Below are 25537 nucleotides of genomic sequence, written 5' to 3'. Positions count from 1 at the left end.
AATTAGACTATTGGTGGTGAGCACGATGCAGTCTATACAGAAACTGATATATAATAATGTACACCTGAAACTACACAATGTTATAAACCAATATGACCACAATAAAATAATTGAAAAAAAGTCTCTTCCTTTTTATAATTAGGAAATTACTGTCTATACTGCTAATAACATTGCTTGAGTGTCTTCTATGTGCCAAGTGCAGTGCTAAGCACTTTCTGTACATTACTCATGTACTCTTCAGAACAATCCTATAAGGTAAGTACCAATATTATCACCATTTTTAGGGGTGGTATTCAAAAATATTTAACAATCAATATGGTGTAGGCCCTGATCATCAGAAAGGAGACCTATAGACAATAAGGACAGCCATAGTCATGTACATCAATTGAATATTGGCCTTGTCCATTTTATGGATGAGGAAACCGAAGCACAGAGAGTTTAAGTAACCTGCCCAAGACGCACAGCTGGCACTGGAGCTGGAGATTTGAACCCAGATCGGTGGATCTTCAAAGCCCGTATGTGGCTGTTACCACCATGCTGTGCTGCATAACTTCCTACTACAGAGGGAAAGCTGACCACATGTCTAACCATACTTGAGTGCTTGATAAAGCCGAAATGTTAGCTATTCAGGTTCAGCATTTTTCCCTAATTATTCCAAAGCCCTGAGCTGTGTAACAACTCCTAATTTAATGTAGTAGAGATGGACATGGTTATTACCTACTCTAGCCTTAACATCAAACGCATAGAAGACATGTCGTCATGTGGTGGACATAACCCATCCTGGAGAGATTAAGGACTTTTACTTACAGCTTTAGGATTTTGTGGGGCGATAGGAGTTTACAGGGGAGGGGTGGTAGTTGTTAGGTCAAGAGTAGGATAGTCAGGGAGTGGCCCAATTAAATTCTCCTGAGAAAAGCAAGCATGTTAAAATAAAATTACCCATTGAACACAACAACATTTGAATGTTCCTAATTACAGTCTCATTCCAATAAGGTAGAAAGTGAGTGAGGGAAACATGATGGTGGGGTGGAGGGTAGGAGATTGGTGGTGAGGATGGAATCCACATATGCCATGAGGATGGGGGACTGAAAAAGAATCTGTTCACATTCTGCTGAAATCTCCTATAGTTTCTTTTAAAACACTGCAAGTCTTTTCTTGCAGTTTCAGCCTGGATTCAGAGTCAGGGCCAAAGTTCAAACAACATCAAAGTTTATTTTTGAAATAAAGGTTTATTTCCTCATGGAATTCTTGAAGGGTTTGCCCTGCGTGTGTGTGAAGCATAGAGTCTGGGCTGAAAGGAATTTACTTTAGGACCTTGAGCCGTCTTCGGCTTGCACGCCTATTGCCCTAGAAGGTGATTGATAGCTGTGTAAGTTTCCAGTCCACCCCTGGAGGCCCAGCTCTGGGGCGCACCCCTCCCCGTTCTGAAGCCTCACTGCCTCAAGGGCAGAAACGTGCTCTCCCCTCTCAAATCTTGCAGCACTGCTCTGCTCCCACTCTTTTCAGAGTATGGCATTGATTAGCATGAGTTTTGTCTGCATTGTTGATTGAATCCTGGGCTTTATTCTGATTGAAAAGCTAAAAGCGGCCAGTTGGCCTTCTTTGGGCTACTTTCTTTGGGCCTGTCTAAAGAGAGAGAGTTTACTTGGGTTCTTAACTGCAGAGCCAAGCATTAATACCAAAAAGGGTAAATGACATTTTAAAAAAGAGTCAGTCTAGTATTTGCCAATTCTTGTTAATTTGTCTTGGTACAGACACTTAGAACCAGGAAACAACAGAAAGCTAGAGTTGGAATTGAGGAGCAGCCTTTTCATCCCCCTACTGGCTATATTTTTTTTCATTCATAAGGAAAGCATCTTGACTGCGTCTCATGGCAAGAGGGTGTGGGGTAGAATGTATATTCTTAGAACTTAGATAAAACACTTAGTTGACTATAGAGGAATGTCAAGGAAAAAACTGGCATCGTTGCCTAGTTGCCAAGATGCTACCATTTGGGTATATTTGAGAGGTAGCAACATGGGGGCAGCTTTCTTGTTTTTCATCCAGAAATAAGACTGAGGGCTGCACTGGGAAGCTAGGTAGGTTGCATGAGATTCGCTCATAAATTTTCATTTTGCAGCTGTGGAAACTGCCAGCTTGGAGGAAGATAAATGGCATATCCTATGTTAGTTATTTATTCTTTCAAATCAGTTTTTATTGAAATTCTAGGTTCTTAGCAGCAATTAGTTAGGCAGGACGGAGGTGGGAAGGAAAGGAGGGGCCTTGCTGGTCATAAGTGGTCAACTCTCCCGTTTCCCTTCTACTTCTCTGGCCACTCTTCGTTAGACTCCGCTTCTGGGCCAGACCCATATCTGATTCCACAGGTGGGCCCAGCTTAGGCTCGGATTGCAATTCTGAGCACAGTGACAGATGAACTGCTACAGGCCTGGAGTCTGGGAGTTGGTAGGTGGCTGGGAAGCACTCAGTATTTTCAGGTCTGGCTTGGTTGTTAAGGGCCTCCCCTTTCTCCCCTTTGCACCTTCCCTCTCTCTCTCCTTCTGAATGTTTATAGGCAAATCAAAGAAAATGTTTAATTCACAGAGCACTTTCTGCCTACTCGGCCCTGGGGATGTGGGCGCAGGTAGGGCGTAGCAAGCTTGCCCTCCACATTTGCCTCTTCTCACTGCTTCCAGATGAAAAGTCGTCAAGCATCTCCTTCCTTGTGTCAGGCAGTGTTCTGCTCCAGAATCCACAGTGACTCTCTATTGACTTGGGCCAAGTTAAATCCTTTAGGAAGGCTCTTCAGACCAGGCTCTGCCTATAATCAAGCTTCATTTGTTCATTCACCAACATACATTTTCCAAGTACCTACTGCGGGCCAGTCACTGGGTTTGGCACTGGGCATACAACAGTGGGCAAGACAGACCTGATTCCTGCCCTCATGGAGCTAACAGGCTAGTAGGAGAGACAATATTATTACAAATGAAATATTATTACTATTAAACAAGGATGATTGTGCGGATGCTGTGCTGGAGGGTGTTGTGGGAGCATCATGGGACAGAACCCTTTACCTTAGCTTTACCAGATAGCTTAGCTGGAGTATGGCACTTCTAGAACCAAAACTCTCCCTCCAAAGACCAGAGCCAGGCTCCTGTGCTTCTCCTCCGAGGCTCTCTACAGCCAGGCCTGCCTCTCACTCAAGGTCTCATCTTTCTGGTTGGGAAGAGACTGGAGATAAGAAGGAAGGTGAAAACTTATATTCCCTTGACTTCTTCCACAGTACATGTAGTCCTGCTTTGGTCCCGGGAAGGGAGGAGGGGCTCTGTTCTGAGGTGGCCCCATTGCAAGTCCTTGATGTTTCCTTGATGAAAGCCAGGGCCAGTGCACTGAAGAGGCTGGAGTGAGGGGACTGGGCTGGGGGGAAGGGCGTGGGGCCAACACTGATTTGCTTGGAGTTGAGCTTGTTAATTATAGAACCCTGAAAGATTCATCAGCTTCAGGAACTGGAGTAATGAGGGCGGATCAGACATTAGGCCCAGCTTAGGCCCGCTGCCCTCAGGCAGCAAAGCTCTGCCCACACAGTCTCCTTCAATCTGATCATACCTCATTTCTTTTTCTTCCAAACAGAGATCAGTCTAAACAGTCCGTAGGTCAAGGAAAAGTATCCCTTGAGAGTCCAGCCAAGTCCTACTTCCTGCCAGTCACTCTCTTGGCTCAGGTTTGAGTTTGCCAAATAGAGAATTTCAGGTCCTCATTCTGCAACTGGATTTTACAGATCAGAAAAGGGTTTGTCTTTTGCCCATTTGTTTATTATTTTAATTAGAACCCAACTTTTCTAGTATCCATGTTCCAATTTACTGAACAAGAGACAGCTATTTACTACAAAGGCTCATCGGATTACTCTTAACCAGTTGTAGAGCCTTCTTGCACTGCTTAAGGGACAATTCCCTAAAGGAATAAATGAGCACAGGCCACACTCAGGATCATTAGTGCAGATACACGTATTCTGTGCAAGGTGTTTTACTAATACATTATAAGGGATAATAAAGATGGGAACATTTTAGGAGGAAAGACCAGACGAGAACCACCAGAAAGAAGAAATGGAACCACATCAAAGTCAAGGAAGTGGGTTAGAGGAGAATCAGATGGGCGCTCAGTGTGTTGAAAATGTGTTCCGAGTGGCAACTCCTCAAGTGCACAGGGACATACACTCAGGCGCTCTGGTTTTCTGAGGACACTAGTGTCCCCCTGTCTCCTACCTTCTAGAATGGGGAGAAATCAGGACATGACCACAGGGTTACCAGCACTGAAAGCACACCCCGGCTCCTGTACGGCCTCCTCAGGGGGCAGCCCTGGAGCCCAACGCCGCCAGAGATGGCACCCACCTCAGCTAGCAGGCCCCGCCAGGAGGAGGTGGCTCTAGGCTCTCTTTTTGCATAAAATATGGAGCGGTGTCCTTCTATCCGAACTGAATCGTTGGTACCAGAGAATGGGTTTGTTTTCATTCATTCATTCCAGAGCCTTTACAGCAGTCCAGGCACCCTGGGACTCCCAGAGATACTGCCATCCTGAGCAGTCAAGTGAGATATTTGGCTCTTCCTCCCTCGTTTCCAAGCTCCTGGGCGCTAGACTGCTGTACTCACAGCCTCGTCTAGCCCGTGCGTGGCACCGAGTACATATTCGGGGAAGGAAAGTTAGATGAATGAAGTCAGGCTATTGGTCGGTCTCAGCTGGTTATTCGCTGGTGTGGACGAGAACGCTTGAATTTTTATTATTTATGAAGAAAACGTTGAAGTTAAAAAAAAAACAAGGCAGAAAACTGTATCGGTACTGGGACTCGAGCTCCGCAGGAGGACGCGGGCACACATACGGCACCGAATATCACACACACACCCCACTCACGCAGACATTCCTTCTTTCACGCTCCAGCTCGCTCTTTTCACTCCCACTTCCCTTTCCCTCCTCTCCCGGATCAAGCGTTAATCTGCGAATCTCTGACCGCAAAAGAAAAAAAAAAGGTGGGTGGGGGGATCCCGAAGTAGCAGAGGGAGGGAGGAGGAGGTGGAGAAAGGCGGGGAGGAGGAGGAGGAGGAGGAGCCCAGCGAACCAGAGTCAGAGGGACTGGTGGCTCGAGTGTGCAGCCCCGGGGGGGAGCCGGCGCTCCAGGCTGGGAACCGGTCAGCCCGCCCACCCGCCCGGCGTCTTCGGCGCCCGCCCGCTCGCCGGCCCGCGCCCAGGGGCCTGCTACTCCAGGAGCTGGGGCCGCTGCTCAGGGGCGCTCGGGCCGGGGGCGCCGCTCCGGGCGAGCCGGCCGCGCTGCCCGGCTGGTCCACCGCGCCCGCGCCCGGGATGCCGTTCTACAGGCGCACAGTAGTGCCCCAGCGCCTGTGCCCACGCAACCCGCCGCAGCCGCTGACCGAGCTCCGCGACGTGAGCCACCTGGCCGCGCTCAGCCTGCTCCGGCAGCTCGCCGACCTCTGTGGCCACTCGCTGGCTCTGCTCGAGGACCTCGAGGGGCACCTGCTGGCCCTGGGGCGCCGCACCGACAGCCTGTTCCGGCGCACCGTGCGCCTCCGCCGCCGCCTTCCCTGCCGCCTGCTCGGCCTGGAGGACGACGAGGAAGAGCTAGGTAAATCGCGCCCGGGCGGCCCGCGGCCCCGCGTCTACCCCGCCTCTGGGGGCGCCAGTAGGCGTCCGGCTCTGCGCCCACCTCCTCTGCCGTCCTCCCCGCCCCTCCTCTTCCCTTCCTTCCCTTCCCCTCGGGGAGTGAGGGGATCCCGTTTTCCTGACTCCCCACCCGCCGCTCTCCCGCTGGAACTTCCTGCTCCCGGATCCCGCCGCACCGTCCTGAGTGGCCTTGTGCCCTCGGGGCTCCCGGCTGCAGAGTTGGCGGCCACCTCCTGGGGACCTAGGGGAGGGAAAGGGGGGACCCACAGGGTCCCTGTGAGCTTCGGCGCCGCCCCCAGGCCCGAGGCGTCCCCATCTTCGCGGCGTCGGGAACCAAATGGCCCCGCCTCTGGCGTCTTTGCTCCACTCTAGGAGCTCGGCCACTTCCGAAAGCGCGCTCGAGCCGCCGGCTACCTACGCGGTCGCAGGAGCCTGGCGGCGGTGCCTACTGGCTTTAAACCTGTGCAACTTCGCGCTGGAATGTGATCGCGGCTCTCACTGAGTGTTTGAGCGCCCTCCCTCCTGCTTCTCCCGACAAGTTCGGGCCGCTGCACCAGGAGTGGCGAGAGGGGCGTGCGGGGAAAGAGAGACTGCCCTGGCTTCACTGACCCCCTACCCCTGGGGTCCAGCTGCACAGATTTGCTCGAGGGAACCAGTTAAAGCAGCTGTCATTAGTTTCGTGATTCCTTTAGGAATCAGCCATGACCGAGAAACCCAGTGGTGCCCTGGCTGAGCACGCGGGACCCGTGAGAGGGTAGGAGGGCAGTGCGAGCCCTTGTCCTTTACTTTGGATCCCAGTACTTTGAATGGAGAATCCTCTCTCCGTGGAAATGCGATGATCCCTTAGAGTGTGGGACTTCTGCTGAAAGCAAGGGGACTGAATGTGCTGGAAATGCTGACCACAGCTGGGGCATGCCAGGTACCAGGGCCAATTGGCACCACCAGAGAGTTAGGGGAGAGAAGGAGCAAGTGGCCAGAAAGTGTCAGATGGAGGCAGAAGATGGCTGCTGGCTCCCTTTTGAGTGCAAGTCTCCAGCTGCCTTAGGGAAAGAATTGCCTGGGTCAGCCCCTCTCCATCGCAGACCCCAGCTGGCCACCACCCCTTCCAGTAGGACAGGAGTCAGAGGCCCTGGCACCCCTCTTCAAAAAGGTCTCTGACCTGTGAGGTAGATGGTGGAGGTCACTGGTAGAGAAAAATGAACTGAGTCCTGTGGGAAACGGAAGGTGGAAGACACAGATGACTGCCAGATGAATGTAGACATGGGACCAGGAACCTCTGCTTGGCAGGGGACCAGGAAAGCTGGGGCCTTAGGTCTGGTTAGTTTTCAGTTAACAAAGAGGGTAAGAAGGTCTTTGTTGATTTTTTTTTTTTTCCGCTGGGGTCCCACTGACTACCAGGATTAGCTTAGGAGAAATTTGATCAGTCAGCTTGGGGAGTAGTTTTCAAAATCACCACAGTTTGCAGAAAGCCACCTACTGGGGTCAGCAGGGTAAGTTAAGGACAGGGAGGAGGCTCTGCTTTTCTGACTTGTGTTTTTCTGTGCACTGAATTGGAGCGCCCTTTCCATGTGAAGGAAGGCATGGCATCACCAAGTTGCCTTGGGACCTAACCTTTTCCAGTGATCTGCTGCATTAGAAAAAGATGGCTTTATGCAATGGGTAGCTTTTAAACGAAGGGAGCAATTCTGAGGATAAATTGCATCGGTTTGACTTCTTTGAAGTTTGCAAGAGCTGGGAGAGTGGCCATCTCTTACCTTTGGTGTGGCCACTTGCCTTTGAGAATGTTACATGTCTCTGGGCTCAGAGGCACTGAGGGGCTCGCTGCATAAATGGAACATGGCTACCTTAATTTGGCAGGAAGGTCGGTTTTCCGTTTTCTGGTCTAATGCCCTGCCCTAGACTCCCCTTGAGATTCCCACTGCACGCTTTTCTCTTCAGGTGCTTTGATTGCGTAGCACTTAAATTAGGCCTTCTCAGCAATGGTCTGAGCAGAAGTGCCAAGTGCAGAGAGAGTTAGGGAGCATAATCAGTGCGCCATCTGGCCACCCCCTTGTCGCTCAGGCATAAGCTTCAACAAGGTGTTCAGCAGGCTGTATATTATATTTTGACCCCCAATAAATAGCATTAAAAAAAATCATTGTCAGGTCTTTCCCTTTCTTCTCTTCCCTGTGCCTTTTCCTCCTAGCACTCCTACTCTTTTACTGACCATTTTGCTGGTGGTCAGCCCTCCCAGTCTGCATTTTACCCTATATACCCTCCATCTGGTTGGATTTCCCCCAAATTCTTCTTCTAGCGATTTCTTTGACCATGGGCACAGGAAAGACCCGGGAAGGAGGGAGGAAGGTTTGGAAATGACATGGCCGGAGTGAATGACACCTGACAGGCCAGCAGCTTGTAGCCTCTCTGTAGGGACAGCTTGGCTGCCATCTATGAACTGAGTAACAGACTGAGTAACAGCAAGTCAGACTGGCCTATAGCCTTCAGGCTTGCGGTGACCAGACTGCAGGCCAGGCTGGAGCCCTGGGAGGCAGCAGGTGGAGGATAGGGAGAGGAGAAGAAGAGGGAGAGAGGAGGAGAAAGTTGATGCTAAAGGAGTTGAAGGTGCTCCTCTATAAATCAGGGGTCATGCCCACCCCCACCATCTTCCAGGTTACAAGAATGGGACTGGGCTGGGCTAGTTGCCTGGCAACACCCTCTCCTCCACTGAAGGCTGTCCTTTGGTAACTTGAATCCCTTTGAGACTTCCCCAGAAGCTCTTGTAACTGGTATGGGGTGGGGGGATGAGAATTGGAAGGAGAGGCTGTGCTACAAGACTGCACCAGGCTCCTCTGGTTGTGGATCTGTAGCTATTGTCACATCATTGGCATGGCCCTGCCTATAACATCCTGGCTTTGAATGTGACCCGTTTTATTGTATTCGTGTCTTGTAGTCTGTGCTCTTCATCTCAAAAATGGCATGGTCAAAGCCAGTGGAAATAGCTCCATGCCTGCCGCCATATGCTGATCAACCCAGACTTTCCAATTCCTCCCTTGGAGATCTATTTAATGTTTGTAGGTGCTTAGAAAATAATAACAAAAGCAATCAGGCCATTGGCCTAGGGGTATAATCTCTCTTGTGCAAGCCAGGAAGTCACTGAAGCACTAGACAACTCTAGGTATGTTTAATAACACTGGGGAGCTCTCATGTTACACTAGCCTGGGAACTTGCTGTGGGAAAGATGCTCTATTCCTTCTTGCAATTATTTTGGTTTGAATACAGCCAGTTGGGTCAATGGTGGAAACTCCCTCTTCATCTTTATGTAAAATTCCTGCCTCTTGATTTTCCCACTTTGTGGCAATGCTAACTTCAAATGAGAAAGGACAGCTGGTTTATTTATGTTTAAATCATAATTCCAGTGTGAGGAGAGACTGTTGTAAATCTATACGGAGATGAAAAAATGAAAACTGCACTTCTAGACTGTAGCCAGTTTACCATTAGACGAGGTGTTGCAGACCCTAAATGTGGTCCTCATTGCTACTGAGGAGCGATATGGCCTGCTTGAGTCGACTGGAGCCAGGGGAACTTTGTGGACTTGGAACAGGCACTCTGCCAGCCTCAATTTATCTCTCTCCTACCTGTCATCCCCAGAGACCCTTGGGACAGTGGCTTGACAGAATGGAGAGGGGGAACAAGCCCATTTTCTTCTTTTTTTTTTTTTTGAGGAAGACTGGCCCTGAGCTAACATCTGCCAATCCTCCTCTTTTTGCTCAGGAAGACTGGCCCTGAGCTAACATCTGTGCCCATCTTCCTCTACTTTCTATGTGGGATGCCTGCCACAGCATGGCTTGCCAAGCGGTGCCATGTCCACACCTGGGATCCGAATCGGCAAACCCCTGGCCGTGAAGCGGGAAGGGTGAGCACTTAACCACTGCACCACCGGGCCGGCCCCGCCCATTTTCTTTTAAATACCATGAAATTCCTGATCTGCTTCATGGTATTTCCGTGTGTTGAAAACATCTTCCCTGGAAATTTGGACACCAAAATGTCCACTAGAATTTCCTCCACTCTAGAAACACGAAGTTTACTCTTCTCCTTTTTTAGACACAAGGACAGCTAAAGTGATAAAAAGCGTCAGGATGACAGAATAGTAGAGTAATAGGCGAAGATTCAAGTTATGGCTCTTGGGCTCAACTTTGACCTTTACAAAGTGGATTAGGTGTCAGGAGGAGAGTGGTGAATTTGCATCATGTGTCTCTGTGCTTCTCTGGCCTGGGTAGAGTCGGTTTATACTATGTGGCGCCAAAAATTCGGTCATTATCCATTATGGGCATCAACACTTGACTCCCGAGGCCCAGAAAACGGAAGGGACCTGTCCAAAGGCACCCAGCTGGGTCAAGACCTTCAGTAGTCCTAAGTGCTAAAAAGAGTATAGCGCCTCTTCATACATAATTCGAAATGAAAGCGATACTAAACCTTCAAATAAAATATTATTTTTGAAAATTACTCAGAGCTCCACATGTATGTTGAAATTAAAATGACTTCTTCTTAGATTTTTTTCGTTCTCTCTCTCTTTTGCACTTCTGTTGTTGGTAGCCTAAGCGTATACTTAATCTGCCTATTGGGGAGTGCGGCACTGGCTAGGTCACACAGCAGGTCAGTGGCAGGAAGCCTTGATGTAGAAGCCAGGCCTTCCGACATCCAAGCCAGTGCTCTGTGCTGTGCAGTGGCACTAAGTTCAAAGTCAGTTGTTCACTGAGAGTCACTGCCGTGGCATTTTTTCTAGCTGGGATTTGTCCAGGATGAGGAATGACTCTTGGTACCTTTGGGAACCGAGGGATGCTCTAAAGAACAGGCCTCCTATGCTTTCTGCAGTTGCAACTTGGGGGGTGAGCTAGAAGTCGAGAGGAAGAAGGAGGTCAGCCTTGCATCATGGAGAGAATAGATTTGAGGCACCAGGCTCCCTTGTTAATACAAAACATAGTCTCCTTTAAGCTTTGAGTGGGAAATAGCTTTGGAAAAAGAATCTTCAGTTGGGAAGGGTGGCTGGGCCAGTGACCCTGACACCGTCCTCTAAAGGTCACCTTTCCATTGGGGTCTTTCACTCATAATCCTTCTGTCATCTTTATTCCTGTTATTCTCCCTTATAGCTTTTAATCCAATTGTGGACACTCCTTGTCACACACCCACATCCTGACTATTTTCTGATATTATGGCGGAGCCTGACTGGCATTTCCAAAGACACTTTTATTAGAAACCAAGGGAAATGAGAAAGTAAAATTATTACCAAAAATTTATTTAGCATACACGTTTCCAAAGTATGGATTTATTATTTTTCAAAGCTTAAGTAGCTTAACAGGCTTACTAGCTTTGCTGCTCTATATACCCTTTCTGAGCTCCTCAAATCACCTTTTCCTCAAATCATTACTTTCTAGCCTTAAAGAGAAGGCACAACTTTGCCTAGATGCCATCTCCTCCCCCCCCCCCCCCAACCTAATGCTGGGTGCTAGAGACCTAAAGGTAAATAAGACCCAATTTCTCCCTTCAAAGAGCTCCCAGTCTGGAGGGGTGGGTGCCATTTTGTTTCCCACCACATTGGCACGTGGTGCCTGGTCATCAGGTCTTCTCTTTCTTTAGGTAGGGGAGAGCTGATAACCAGAACCAGGATCCCAGAGGATTTTCTATTCTGTCTGGTTTGGAGTCCAAGGATGGAATTTGGACTTTTAGAATCCCGTATGGTAAAAACAAAAATATAAACCAGGCAATGACAGAATGCTATTAAGAATTCGGCAATGCTTTTACATGAATTTGTAGATTTAAAATTCATGACCTTATCTTTATACATAGGCAGAGTAGTGCTTGTTCAGTAGATATACAATGCTTAGTGGATCTGCAGACTCATAGACTTCTTGTGATAACTTTATGGCTTTCTAGAGTCTTCTACCTTCAGTTGGGAACCACTGGCCTAATAACCTTCCTGGTTTAAGTTATCAACTCTTCCCTCCTCTGCAGAATTCCATAATTTCACTCAGATAAGCCCTCACTGAAGTTCTCAAGTTGGAGTGCACAGGATGGCAATACCTTAAAGGACAAGGCTATGTTAATAATGCCACAAACAGGAGGTGTGTTGCCTCAGTGTTTGCACAGGTAGGCTTGCAGCAAGGTGCTTTGTGTGTGAGGCAGTGGGTCTGATTGTGCACAAGACCACTAGGCATCAGTCCTTTAACTTGGGAGGTTTGAGCAATTGGGCAGCTCTCTGTTCCTCCCTCTTCCTCTCCTTCCCTCCCTCCCTCTCTCTCTTTCTAAAAGGTAAGCTCTTCAATAGAAAGTAAACTCCTTGAGGGCAGAGATCTTCATCTGTTTTTACTGCTGTATCTCCAGCCTCTAAAATAGTGCTTGGCACCTAATAGGCATTTAATAAACACTTATTAAGTTCTAGTCCTCCTTTCTTTCTAGCCATCATGCATTTATTGAGCACCTGACTCTGTGCTAGTTTCTGGGAGTATAGAGCCAAGCTAGAATGCAGCCAACAGTCCAGTGCAGAGAGCATCGAATCATTGTACTGTTGTGGAGACAAGCATGGGAGTCAAGGGAAGGCAGATGAGGTGCACCTGACTCAGCCTAGGGGCTTGGAAAAGCTTCCAGGAGGATGTGATGTCTAAGTTCTGAGGGGTGATCTGAAGCTGACCAGTTGAAGAAGGAGGGGGAGGGAATTCCTGGCTCAGGAAGTAGCCTGTGCAAGGCCATGGATATGTGAGAGAGCTAGTGTGGGGGAGGAGCTAACTCAAATGATTCGGGAGGAGAGGGTGCAAGGCACCTCCTGACTCAGAATGAGCCCTCAGTGTGGAGGTGGGGTGGGGAGGCCCTTACATCCTATTTGCTGGCCAAGGAGCTGGACACTGGAGAGTCTTGGGAAGGTTCAAATGAAGTTGTAATAGTAACTGCAGATTTTTTTGATCTACATTCAAGTTTTCATTGTCCTTGGACAGATGAGGCCAGGGTGACCTTGGCCCATCCCTCCTTTGCAAAGCCAGGTCCTGGGCCGCCCTAAGAAGTCCAGGTCAGGAGGGGCTCCAAGCCACAGTGAGGAAGCAAGAGGGAGAGAAAACAAGAGTCTACCTGTCGGGATGTCCTGGGCTGCGTGTATCCAGTTGCACTCCAAAGCTAAATATATTATTCATGCCCCTGCTTTTTTGTGAGTGGGGACATTTGAGGTTTGATTGTATCTTTTATTTTATTTTTTCTTTCTAAATAGCATGGATTCTAAAGAATGGTTTGTAATTCATCTAGAGGCAAATCAGAAAAATATTTTTTTTCCTTGGAAAATGGACTCAGAGAGGAGATGAGTTTAAAAAATGATTCAGCTGTTTTTATTTTAACTGAAATCATTTGCTTCTGAGAACAGTGTAATTAACTGCCTGGAAATTTATAGTCTGATTCCCAGTATCTGCAAAATAGCCAAACTCATATTATCCTCCCCAACTAGCAGGCCCTGAGGGGTGTGAGGTCTCCTTCATCAACAGGACGTGGGCTCACTCTGCTCGTGCGTGTATCCCAGGTGTCAGCAATTCTGGCAGTTTTGTTATATACTCTCATCCCCCTTGACCCAGGAATTTCACTTCCAGGACCTTATGCTAAAGAAATAATCAGATATTGTGGGGAAAATGTTCGAGGAGACTCACTGCATCTTTTGGTTCTTTATGTTAACTGAAAAATGAAAATAACTTAAACATTCAATAATAGGGATATGGTTATATACATTTTGACAAGTCTATATGATAGAATACTATACAACTAAGACAAATCATGCTTAAAACGAATATGTGAGGATACGTGGAAGTGCACACAATAATGCTAAGTGAGAAACCAGGGTCTAAAATTGCATGTATTATCCAAAACAAGGCACACGTATATAAAAAAAGAAACTGGAGGGGTATGTGCCAAAGTGTTAACAATGGTTATCTCAGGGTGATCGCAATGATAACAAATGATAACAAAGATAAAAGTGGTTATCTTTATGGAATTGTGGGAGTGGGTGTTGCTTTTTTCTTATACTTTTTTGTATTTTTAAAAATTTCCTAAATGAACACGTGTTACTTTTATTAAATAGGAAACACCCAATGAATGACAAGTTAAGGAAGAGAAGCTTGAAATTTGGAAGCAGCGGCTGGGGGTTTAAGTCTTGCTTGCCCACTTATTAGCTGACTCTGGTGCATCTGAGCCACAGTCCCTCATCTGTACAAGGGAGTTAACGCTCCCCAGTTCAGAAGTTTGTTGTGAAGATCAAATTAATGTGTGTAAAGTGCCTGGTGCATACACCACAATCACACACACGATCACTAAATACTAACTAGGAAGATGAAATTCCACGAAGCCTTTTGAAATCCCTGGATGGGGGTACTGTCAAGATGAAGTTCTAATAAGAATGTTTCCTAGACAGCTCCCAATTGCAGCCATTCTTCCCTTTTCCAGAATATGTAAAGAATGCCTGTGTGCCCACGGAGGAGCAGCATCTAGCTTTTGAGGCTGTCAGCTCATCTCTCCCAACCCAAGGATTTTCCTTTCCTTTGAGTCCTCCCTTCATTCTCCCCCACTGACATCTGTTCACTGCCTCGCCAACCAAGGGGGAAAACATTCTTTGGAACTAAAGCCGAGGCACCACCAAGAGTCCTGGCAGCTATGAGATGTTTATTGTCACAGAGAATATGTGGTGCTGGCTGACCACAGGACCTGCCAGGCTGGGATGCCAAGGCGGGGCTTTAGTGAAGCAGCAGAGGACGGATGCAGGCCGCACAGCTAGGCAGTCTCCCCTGCCTTTGGGCAGAGCTCTCATCCAAGTGTCCTGCTGGCTCTCTGTTCGCCTCTTCCCTCGGGCTGTCTGCATGGCTCCTGGCTTGGCTCACCAGTTTTACAGAACCAGCTTGGTTTACGGTGAAGAAACACCTTCTCACAAAACTTATGGGGCCTCAGGTTGTTTCAGGGACGTATTTGGCAGTTTGCCTAAGGGTCCGACAGGCCTAACTCTTACCAGCATGGATATGGAGCGGGTAAGCCCTGGTTTTACAACCAGGCAGCCTCAAGGTCACGGACACACCTTGGTAGTGTCTACAACATGCCCAAACTACCAGGCGATTCAGTCATCTCCCTGGGTAGAATCCTTCACACTGCTTGTCTGATTGCATTTTTCTTTTTTTAATTACAGCCAAAAATATCGACCCTGGCTGCAAATCCGAATTACTCAGAGAGCTTTAAAAAATTACTAGTGCTGTGTCCCCACCCCATACCAATAAAACCAGAATTTCTAGGGGCTGAGGCCCGGGAACCAGGCTTTTTAAAAGATCCCCAGGTGACTCTAGTGTGTAGCCAGGGTTGAGAACTGCTGTTACGGAGGTATAGACAGTTAAAGCTGGAAGAGGCCAGTCCCGAGTCTCCCACATTGATTTGACCACATAATCCTTGAAAAAGTATAATATATTTGTGGATAATGAGCGTGAACTACAATGTAGGCTTAGATAAAAGTAACTGACAAAAAAATGGGCTCATGGATGAACTAATTGTAAATAGTAATAATACCAAGTTAGATAATATACTTTTTAACTTTATAAGAGAACGAAGGAAATTAGAAAAATGAAGCCATTTAATTTTATTAACAAAAAGGATAAATATATGTTAAGGTAAAGTAAAGCATCTTTTGTTTTCTATGTTTTGGTTACAGCATGTAATCAAAAACCACTAACATTTTAAACGAGAACAATATTTCCGTTTGCTTACGTTGTAGCCACTTGATATCACACATGATGTTTCTGGGTTGGGTCCCTACCTCAGGTCAACCTCAACTTTCTTCTCTTTGAGGATATAAAGATTCCACTATGCACAGGGTTGTTGGAGAGCAGGGAAGAGGAGAGAAACTTCCACTTTGTAATATTTGGTGTTCCAAATTAGGCTGTGCCGGAAACCACAACTAGAAGTTGAAATGGTTGCCTATGAATCAGCATCTAGACTGGACTCCTGCTTTCCCACCTTCTCTGACGTGGCACAGCATCTCATGCAGATAGATTATTGCCTTAATAATAGTGTATAATAGTGAGAACAACTGTGTAGATGTGTTTAGTATTTTTAAACCTATATTGACTTCAACAAATGCAATTTAGAAGAAAAAAGTATTTATCTTTTAGTTCTTTTTCACCTTCATGATCCCAATAGAAATAGAAATTTGGAATGTAGAACTAGGCCAACAGCTGCTCAGAGAAAGGAAGAGGACTGTTTCAAAGGCATCTCCAGGGTCGGTGGCTGCCCTGACTTCCAGTGCAGTACCTCTCCTATGGCTATTTTGGGGTCTTGAGACATCCACTTAGGTGACCCTGTCAGCAGCCCCTGAAAAATGCTGGGACAAAAGGGACAAGGGAGAGGGGAGAACTATGGGCGCACTTTTAGTGTCCCCCATCCCTGCTGTGATCAGAGGGGAGAGACGCTAAAGACGCCACCCCTATGGTTTGTCTCCGGAACAATAACTGATGCTGAGGATAACGAACAAGGCATCAAGAAGAGGCAGCAGCATCTTCAGAGGAATCAGTTTAAGAAGACTGAGAAGTGTGCTTTCAGGAAGAGTTCCACTCAAAATGGTGAAAGTTAAAGAAAAGATTCAGTACCAAAAAGTTGGGCAGGGTCCGGCTCCCGGGAAACTACTATTAAGAGAGACTCATGTCTTGAGGATTCTGGGTAGCTAAGTCTCACTGTATTCCAATTTCCAGCCTGTATTACCTCTTGGAATAACGAGTTACATAAGTCTACTCCCCATTGTGAAATAGCACAGTGAAAGCTTTTTTTCCCCATAATTCCTAGTTAATGGAAATGGTAGATTTAGGAATCAAGTGTTATTGACTTGCACAGAGGTTTTACATTTTGCCTGTGGTTTCAAAACTATCTGCTGCACATGAGGAGGGGGTGGTGAGGGAGGGGACTTTCTCCATTCCAGTAAACGTGTATTGAACTCTCTGTTAGATGGCAGTGGGAGCTGACAGCATATATGGCAAGTAGGTGTCCCCTCCAGGTAGGGGGATGGCAAAAAGGGTGTCTCTGGATGGACCAATGAGGAAAACCAACCCTTTTGGGTGGAACCTTTAGATAAAGACACATTCTCTGAGTATAACAATTAGAAGAAGTCACTTGTTCTGGTCATAATTGTTAAAAAATAGAGCATCCTCTGGGTGGACCAGTTTTAAAAAGTCACCCTTTCTGGGCATAATAATTAGATAAAGGTGCTCCTTCCTCTGTGCGAAGTCAGACAGGGCATTGGGCTTGGCTGAATTTTGTCCCCAACTTGAGACTCCTTGGCAGGGTGCCCTTGTAGGAATACAACTTGCACAACAGTACAGGCAGTCCCATAGTGCCTGGTGCCAGGCCGGGCACCGGGCATATAGATGTATGTGAGAGCTAGACCTTGTCCTTGAGGAATTTATAGAACTCTCCCTCCTAACCCGCACCCTCTTTAACTCACCCCATCTGCTGCCAGCTCCACCCGTGCTGCATCCCTCCTGGCAGAGCTTCTTTTTATGGTGACAAAATGTCTACCCTCCAGATGCACAGGCTGCTGTCTGCTGTTGGAGAGGGCTGTGCTGCTCCAGGCTAAATATCTACTTTCTACGATGAACAACTAGGGCTAATTGTTCATTGTGATGGCTTGTTCCTTCTGGGTTCTAGAAGGGAAAATATGGACATGACACTTCAGTATCTGTGTAAAAACGTAAATGTGCTTTTAAATGGTGAGTTTGGGCATAGCTGAGATATTTTTCCCCTTTAATTTTCATGTTCTTAATAAAGGAAAGCAGTTGATCTTTAATCTGGTGATTTAGAGCTGGCTTCAAGGGCTAATTCCTACTTAGCTTGTTGTACTAAAACTGCGCCAGGCCCTATGCCAGGTATTGGTAATGCTGAATTGATAAGATTTACCTTCTGCTCTTGAGTCTTAGCAGGTGGGAAGACAGTACGGAAGGAGACAACCTCACTGCAGACTGCTGGGTCCTATTTGAAAATCATAGAGCACACAGCGGGGGAAGGCTTCCAAAGCCTTTTCCTCTGTTGTTTTCCTGAAAACGCCTACTCATTTGTCAAGACTCCCACTTGGACGTTCCCTCCTCTTTACAGCCTTCTCTGAGTCCCTTTGCTATGTTCCTGCTCTGCTTTGTTCGCTTTTGCAGCCCTTGGTTCCCCCAGGTGGCCAAGCTTGGGAGGAGATAGTAGAGGCAGAGACTGCCAAATATGTATTGACCCTTCTTGAATTCATTATTTCCTTTCCTTTACCACCTCTTGAAAGTAACATGACCCTCTTCTTTGAAACTGGGAAGAACAGCCTGACCATTCCTGGGCCTGAGATCACCTGGAAGCTGGAGGTTAGCGTTCTCTCCCTAGCAGAGTGAAAGCCTGTCTTAACAGTCGTGGGGATTCGGAAACAGGATAGAACCACTGCAGCCGTCAGAGCCTAAGAAGTTTAGATGAATTTGCAGGGTTTCCTCCACGGCAAGGGAAACCAGAGTTACATTAGGTGGTTGTGGGCTAGTGACAGGCCTTTAGCGGTAGAAAGAAGCCCTGGTTATGAGCCTGGCTTACTTTGCTTATTTTGCCCTAAGTATAAGCCCAACTCCAGTATTTGCTAATGGAGGTAATTTCAGCGCTGAGCCTCTGTTTTCTATTTGTCAGGAGGATCATAATAAATCCTGTATGACAAAAGGCTTTGTAAACAAAAAATCGCTCCCCCCTCAAGTGTTACGTATTATTATCCTTGAGAACAAGGACAGTGGCTGATTCATCCTTCTTTCCCCAGCATCTAGTTTGGAAGTAGGCATACTGCAGATGTTTGTTGAATGACTAAGTGGCCTAGGAGGAGATATGTATTTGTATTTCTTTAAACCTTTGCATATTATCTAATAAATCTGCTATACTAGTTAATGCGTACCCTTACGTGTTTTGTAATTTCTGCTGTTACCAACGCTCTGAAGCTTGTAAAACTCAAGAGAGGCTTTATTGACTTCTAGATATTTTTGCCTGTAATCAGGATACACTGCTGCCAAATTGACAGTGGTGCCTGGGCTATAACCTTTTTCTTAAGAGCTCAGGTGTCCCACCAGACTCCTCAAGGATGGGGGCTGTATCCTATCTCTGTCTGTGTTCCCCTAGTGCCCTGGTATGCAGTAAGTGCTCAGTACATATTTGCTGACCAACAGGGAGAGAGAGTAGCATGTTTTTGCACTTCTATTTGGCCAGCCAAATCAACTCAGAAAGTGACAAATGTCACAGCTAGATTACTCCACCTTACTTTTGCACTGAGGTGACCCCCCTTTTTAAAAATTAAACAAACTTGGGGCTGGCCCTGTGGCCGAGTGGTTAAGTTCGCGCACTCCGCTGCAGGCGGCCCAGTGTTTCGTTGGTTCGAATCCTGGGCGCGGACATGGCACTGCTCATCAGACCACGCTGAGGCAGCGTCCCACATGCCACAACTAGAAGGACCCACAACGAAGAGGATACAACTATGTACCAGAGGGGCTTTGGGGAGAAAAAGGAAAAAATAAAATCTTTAAAAAAAAAAATTAAACAAACTTTGGACAAAAAAAAAGCCATGACTTTTGTTATTATTTTTAAGAGCTTACTGTGTGCCTAGCAATACGTGAATCATTAACTCATTTCTTCCTCACAATTCCATGATATAGTTACTTACCATTAGGATCCCCATTTTCTCGATGAGGAAACAGGCTTGGAGAAGGGTAAATAATTGGATTAAGAGTGGTGGAGTGAGTTGAGGATGCAGAATTTGAAGCGCTGTGCACGTTCTCAGTCACCATGAAAGGACAGTAGGTTGTACTGAAAGCGAGGAGCAGGGAGGGAATGCGTTTCTGCCACCATCAGGGAGGAGCGTAGGTTGCGGTGGGATCAGATCGGGGGCTCTCTAGTGGGACTTGGGACATTCACCAGGACTGTATCTGGTGGGACTAAAAAGAGAATTAAAATTTCTTGGGCAGAGCAAGAGAGAGAAAACAGGAAATTGAAATTTTCTCTGTGAAGTTAGCTAGCATTTTGCATTTCTTTCTAATTTATGGAGCACTTTTACATATGTTCTCAAGTGGTCCTCATGACAGCCCTGTGAATGTTTTTATTACTCCTATTTGTAATACAGATATTACTCCTATTTGAGAAATGAAAAAAAAAAAAAAACTCAGTGAGGTTGTAACTGACATTCCCATGATGGCAAATGGGAAGGTTATGAAGACCAAGAAACCATTCATTCATTCAATAAATATTTATTGAGTACCTACTATGTACCATGCACTGTTTTAGGTGTTAGGGATACAGCAGTGAACAAGACAGACAGAACTCTTTGTCCTCATGGAGCTTACAAGATAAATAAACTACGATTTATTTTTTTTTTCAATTACTCTCTGTCAAGTAGTGGATATTGGTTTGGGTTTTCAACCTAGGCTGTGTTTTGGAATCATCTGTCATACTTTGAAAAAAACACTGATGGCTAGGCCCCACTCCAGACCAATTAAATCAGAATCTCTGGAGGTGAAGCCCAGGCATTGGGGTGTGTGTGTGTGTGTGTGTGTGTGTGTGTGTGTGTGTTTTAAACCTCCTCCAGAAGGTTTTAGTGTGCAATCAAGCTTAAGAAGCATTGGTTCTGAGCAGTGGTTCTCAACCTGGGCTGCTCATTAGAATCACCTTGGGAACTTAAAAATATACATACCAACGTCTGGGCTTTACCTCTGAGATGAATTAAATTAGAATCTCAGTGGTTGTGTCTAGATATTTGTACTTTTAAATGTGCTTCCTCAAACGGTGCCGCTGAGTTCAGGGTGAGGGGTTTGCATGAAGCACTTGGGACAAAGAACAACTTGGTCCCATGGTTTCAGACAGTACCCCTCATCTCTCAAGCATGTGGACCGTTGGTCTTTCATTCTTGCAACAAATGTTTATTGAATACCTGCTATATCCCTTGCGAGTCCCTTCCCTTTCCTGGGTCCTGATTCCTCCCTCTGTATGGTGACAGACGTCCCCCCATCTCTAAGGCTTATTGCAGCTCAGTCTATAATTCTACAATGGAGATTGGGCTAGGAATATTAATGGCTCAGAGTACCCACTCTTGGAGATCCAGGTTAAATTATGTGTCCTCTTGACAGTAGTGTGTGTTGCATTTGAGAAACAAAATTCATGGAAATCCAAAAACGTGAGGGCAAGTCTTTTTCTCACGTTAAGCAGTCTGTCCACAAGGAGCAGATGGACTCTTCTTCCTTTGTCTCGTTCACCATCTTGCTGACCACCAAGTGGGCAACACAGATGGACACACAAGGGCAGGGCCAGAGAGGAGCACTCAACGGAGTCAGACTGTGAAAGTCAACTGGAGGGAAGAGGAAACAAAAATGTGTGCCTTGCAGATCAAAAGCACCTGGGGCAGCAGAAAGCGAGCTGTAGAGGAAGGCAGCCTACCACTTGGCCTAGTTCTCTTTGCACCTATACTTGGTCTGCACGGGCAGAAGAAAGCTGATAATGCTAGCTGTTGAGAGGTAGCATAGTTAGCATAATGGTTAAGTGCATGGATCCTGAGACCAACGCTCCCTGGGTTCGAATCCTCACTCTGCCATTTGCTTTCTTTATGTCCCTAGACAAGTAGCCTGACATCTCTTTGCATTAGTTTCCCTATCTGTAAATTGGGGTCATTGTAATAATACCAACTTCATAGGCATGTCATGAAGATTACAAGCTTGGCACACAGTAAATATTTTTACACAAAAATTATAAAACATGATTTTGAGTAAGTATCCAATACTCCACTTGTATTTGCTCCCTAATCTTTACTTTTTATGAAGTAAGCAGTATTTTCCCAATTTTACAGATGAAGAAATCAAGGCACAGTGATGTTGTCATTTGCAAAAAATAACCTAGTGAGTAAGGCACAGAGCCAGGATTTGACCCCAGGAGGATTGATTCCTTAGTGCCCACTCAACCACTGAGTATGGACTATACTGAGTAATGACATAAGCCATTATCTTCCTCTTGACGCCCACTGATAAAGGGACTGAGTTGGGCCCTAGGAATGCTGAAAAGGATGAAACCTTGGTTCTGCCTGGAGGAGTTTACACTGTAGTTAGGGAGAGCAGACATATGTATCAGAAGATTGCAATAAAAGGTGCATCATGCCTGGTGCCAAGTAAGTTTAGAGAGTAGCCAGTGACAGCTTTGTCATGATGTCTGGCTTTGTATTGAGTCCTTTAGACACAGGGAGGGTGTCCTGGACAGAGGGAGCTGTATGAGCAAAGGCAAGGAGTTAAGGCCGTGGATGGCATTTTGGGGGTTGGGGAAAGCACCTTTTCCCCTCTACCATATTGTAGGGGAATCCTTGGGAGGCCCCTCAAACTCAGTGCCAAGGCCTAGTGCTACTGGGCCTCTTTCTGGAGAAGTCCTGGAAGCAGATAGTGCAGAAGCTCAAACTCAGGCTGTCATAGCTGGACAGGCCATAAGAAGACCACCCAGTCCAAACCCTTCATAGCACACATGGGAAACTGAGGCCCAGAAAGGTGAAAGGATCAGCTTCAGCAAGCCAGCAGCAAACTGTGGTAACCTTTGTCAGGCCAATATTTCGACCATGCAGTAATGCATAACAGAGCCTGGGCCATTTATAGGAGATATCATTCAGTAATGCCCAGGTCTACTCCTCTTGTACCCAGAAGTCATCTTCAGAACTTGCTTCCAAGTTTTCTCCTTCATTTAACTTCCTGTACTGTCATAGATTAGGACTTGAACATGAGGCTTGGCAGACCTACCATAGAGGCAACACACAGCAAGTTGAGAGGAAGACAGGGCAGGAACCTAATGTGAAAGTCACTCCCCTACGATGTTGGAGTTCTTAATCTTTTTCAGAATATTGGTTTTTTTTAATTTATGTTTTTCAGGAAGATTGACCCTGAGCTAACATCTGTTACCAATCTTCCTCTTTTTTTTTCTTCCCAAGGCCCCAGTACATAGTTGTATATCCTAGTAGTTCTTCTATGTGGGACGCCACCACAGCATGGCTTGATGAGTGGTGTGTAGGTCTGTGCCAAGGATCCAAACCACTGAACCCTGGGCCGCTGAAGCAGAGCACGCAAATTTATCTGCTACACCACCAGGCTGGCCCCTCAGAATATAGTTTTTAAATGCATTGGATAAAATAGACTTACAAAGGGAAACAATTGTACTGAAATACAGTTATCAAAATATTTTTTAAAAATTGTGATTTGGTAATATATGTGCTGCTTTGCTGACACATTTTAAATTACAAGATCTAACAGTGGGTCTAATAATTACTGTAATTTTGAATGAGTGTAACTGAAATTCTGAGATGCCTCCAACAATTGTCATATGAAATGCGAATCTCTGTGACGTCTATTACTGATAAAGTCACAGGTACTGCTGACACTTCTGTGGTTTGCTGCCTACACTCATCATTTCAATTAGAGGTTAGTGGAAACAAAGAGGTAAATTTTTTCATAGGCCTCCTGAATTCTTTTCATCTAACTCTTGGGAGTCTGTGGACCCCAGGTCAAGAATCCCTGCCCTAAGGCGAAGTAGATGCTGGAGAACCAACCCAGTATGGGGCCCTAATCCTGCCCGAGGAATTGACTCGGAAGAGGGACTTTATTGGCCCTGAAATTACATTCAAGATTGTACATGTGTGTGGCACATGTGTGGGTGGTTGTTTTTACTGCTAATCTCCAAATAATTCTGGCTCTCCTTCTTCTAGGTACATGACGGGACTGCTCCTCCTCACCCCCTTGCAGTTAGGTGTGGCCGTGTGAGTTGCTTGGGCCAGTGAAATATGTTACTCTCCTGCTCCAAAGCCTCTTGTGGCTCCTCATTATACTCAGAAAAGATTCCACATTCCTTACCATGATCTGCAAGGCTATCTGTCCTGCCAACCTCTCTGACCTCAGCTCCCACCACTTTCACCCTGGCCCGCATCAGCTGCAGTAGCCTCATTTCTGTTCCTCACCAAGCTCATTCATGCCTCAGGATCCTTGACAAGCTGTTCCCTCTGGCTGGAACACTCATCCTCCAAATCCTAGTATGACCGTCTTATTCTTGACCTTCAGAACTCACCATTCATGTTAACAGCTTTTTCAAACAGCAGCTTTACTGAGATATATTTCACATAGCATACAATTCCTCCATTTAAAGTGTACAATTCGTGGCTTTTAGTACATTCGTAGAGTTGTACGACTACCACCACAATCAATTTTAGAATATTTTCATTGCCCCAAAAGGAAACCCTGCCCCCCTGTCACCTCCCAATTCTCCATCACCCCAACCAGCCCCTGGTAGCTACTAATTTACTTTCTGTTTCTATAGATTTGCCTATTCTGGGCATTTCATATAAATGGAATCATACAGTATGCAGCCTTTTGTGTCTTGCTTCTTTCATTTAGCATGATGTTTTCAAGGCTCATCCATATTGTAGCATGTACCAGTGCTTCATTCTATTGTGTGGCTATACCACAGTTTGTTTATCCACTCACACATTGAAGGACATTTGGGTTATTTCTGTCTTTTGGCCATTATAAATAATGCTGCTATGAATGTTCATGTTCAAAAATTTGCATAAACATGTGCTTTCATTCCTCTTGTGTATAAACCTAGGAGTGGACTTGCTGGGTCATATGGTTAACTCTATGTTCAGCCTTTTGAAGACCTGACAGACTGTTTTTCACAGAGGACGCACCATTTTACATTCCCACTAGCAACGTACGAGGGTTCCAATTTCTCCAGGTCCTTGTTTTTTTTATTGTAGCCATCTTAATGGGTGTGAAGTGATATCTGATTGTGTTTTTGGTTTGCGTTTCCTTAATGACTAATGATGTTGAGGATCTTTTCATGTGCTTAGTGGCCATTGTGTATCTTTTTGGAAGAATGTTTATTCAAGTCTTTTACCCATTTTTGAATTGGATTGTTTGTTATTTTGTTATGGAATTGTAGTTCTTTATGTATTTTAGATATTAATAATCCCTTGTCAGACATGATTTGTAAATATTTTCCCCCATTCTGTGGGTTACCTTTTCATTTTCTTGATAGTGTCCTTTGTTGCACGAAAGTTTTAAATTTTGATGATGGCCAGTTTATGTATTTTTTCCTTGGTTGCTCATCCTTTTGGTGTCATATATAAGAAACCATTGTCTAATCCAAAGACACTCAGATTTATAGCTTTGTTTCCTTCTCAGAGGTTTATAGATGAGCTCTTACATTTAGGTCTTTAATCCATTTTTTGTATATGGTGTGAGGTAATGGTCCAGTTTCATTCTTTGGCATGTGGATATTCAGTTGTCTCAGCATCTTTTGTTGAAGAGATTATTCTTTCCCCATTGAGTGGTATTGGCACTCTTGTCAAAAATCAATTGACCATAGATGTATGGGTTTACTTCTGAACTCTCAATCCTATTCCGTTGATCTATATGTGTGTCCTTATGCCAGCACCACACTATTTTGTTTACTATACCTTTGTAGTAAGTTCTGAAATTGGGAAGTGTTATTCCTCCAACTTTTTTTTTCATTTTCAAGATTGTTTTGGCTATTCTGAGTCCCTTGGATTCCCACATGAATTTTAATATCATTAAAATATTTAAAGTTTACCCATTTCTGTGGCACTGATTTGTGTTTGCACACCCCTTTATTATTTATCAAGGATATCCACATTATTTATTCATTCAACAAATATTGATTGAGCACCTACCATGTGCCAGGCACCGTGTCAGGTGCTTCGGGAAACCATGGTGAACAAAAGTAGCCATGACCCTTGCCTTCAGGAAGCTAAGAATCTAGTTGGAGAGGCAGACATTAATCAAATAATCACCAAAATAAATTAAAAATGAGTAGTAGAAAGAATTAACCTAGTATCAGG

General features: G+C 45.7%; 1 protein-coding gene across 1 annotated transcript in view; it reads left to right on the top strand.

Moving 5' to 3' along the window:
* Positions 1-4683: 4683 nt before the first annotated feature.
* Positions 4684-25537, top strand: part of NHSL2 (NHS like 2) — a 232612-nt gene continuing 211758 nt past the window's right edge. Inside the window, exon 1 of the mRNA XM_046672915.1 lies at positions 4684-5608. Within this exon, the coding sequence (XP_046528871.1) occupies positions 5329-5608 (280 nt within the window). The 5' untranslated portion in view covers positions 4684-5328. The remainder of the gene's footprint in view (positions 5609-25537) is intronic.

This window comes from Equus quagga, chromosome 10 (assembly GCF_021613505.1).
Source record: "Equus quagga isolate Etosha38 chromosome 10, UCLA_HA_Equagga_1.0, whole genome shotgun sequence".
In the NCBI taxonomy this organism is placed as follows: domain Eukaryota; kingdom Metazoa; phylum Chordata; class Mammalia; order Perissodactyla; family Equidae; genus Equus; species Equus quagga.
This window is presented reverse-complemented; position numbering and strand designations above follow the sequence as displayed.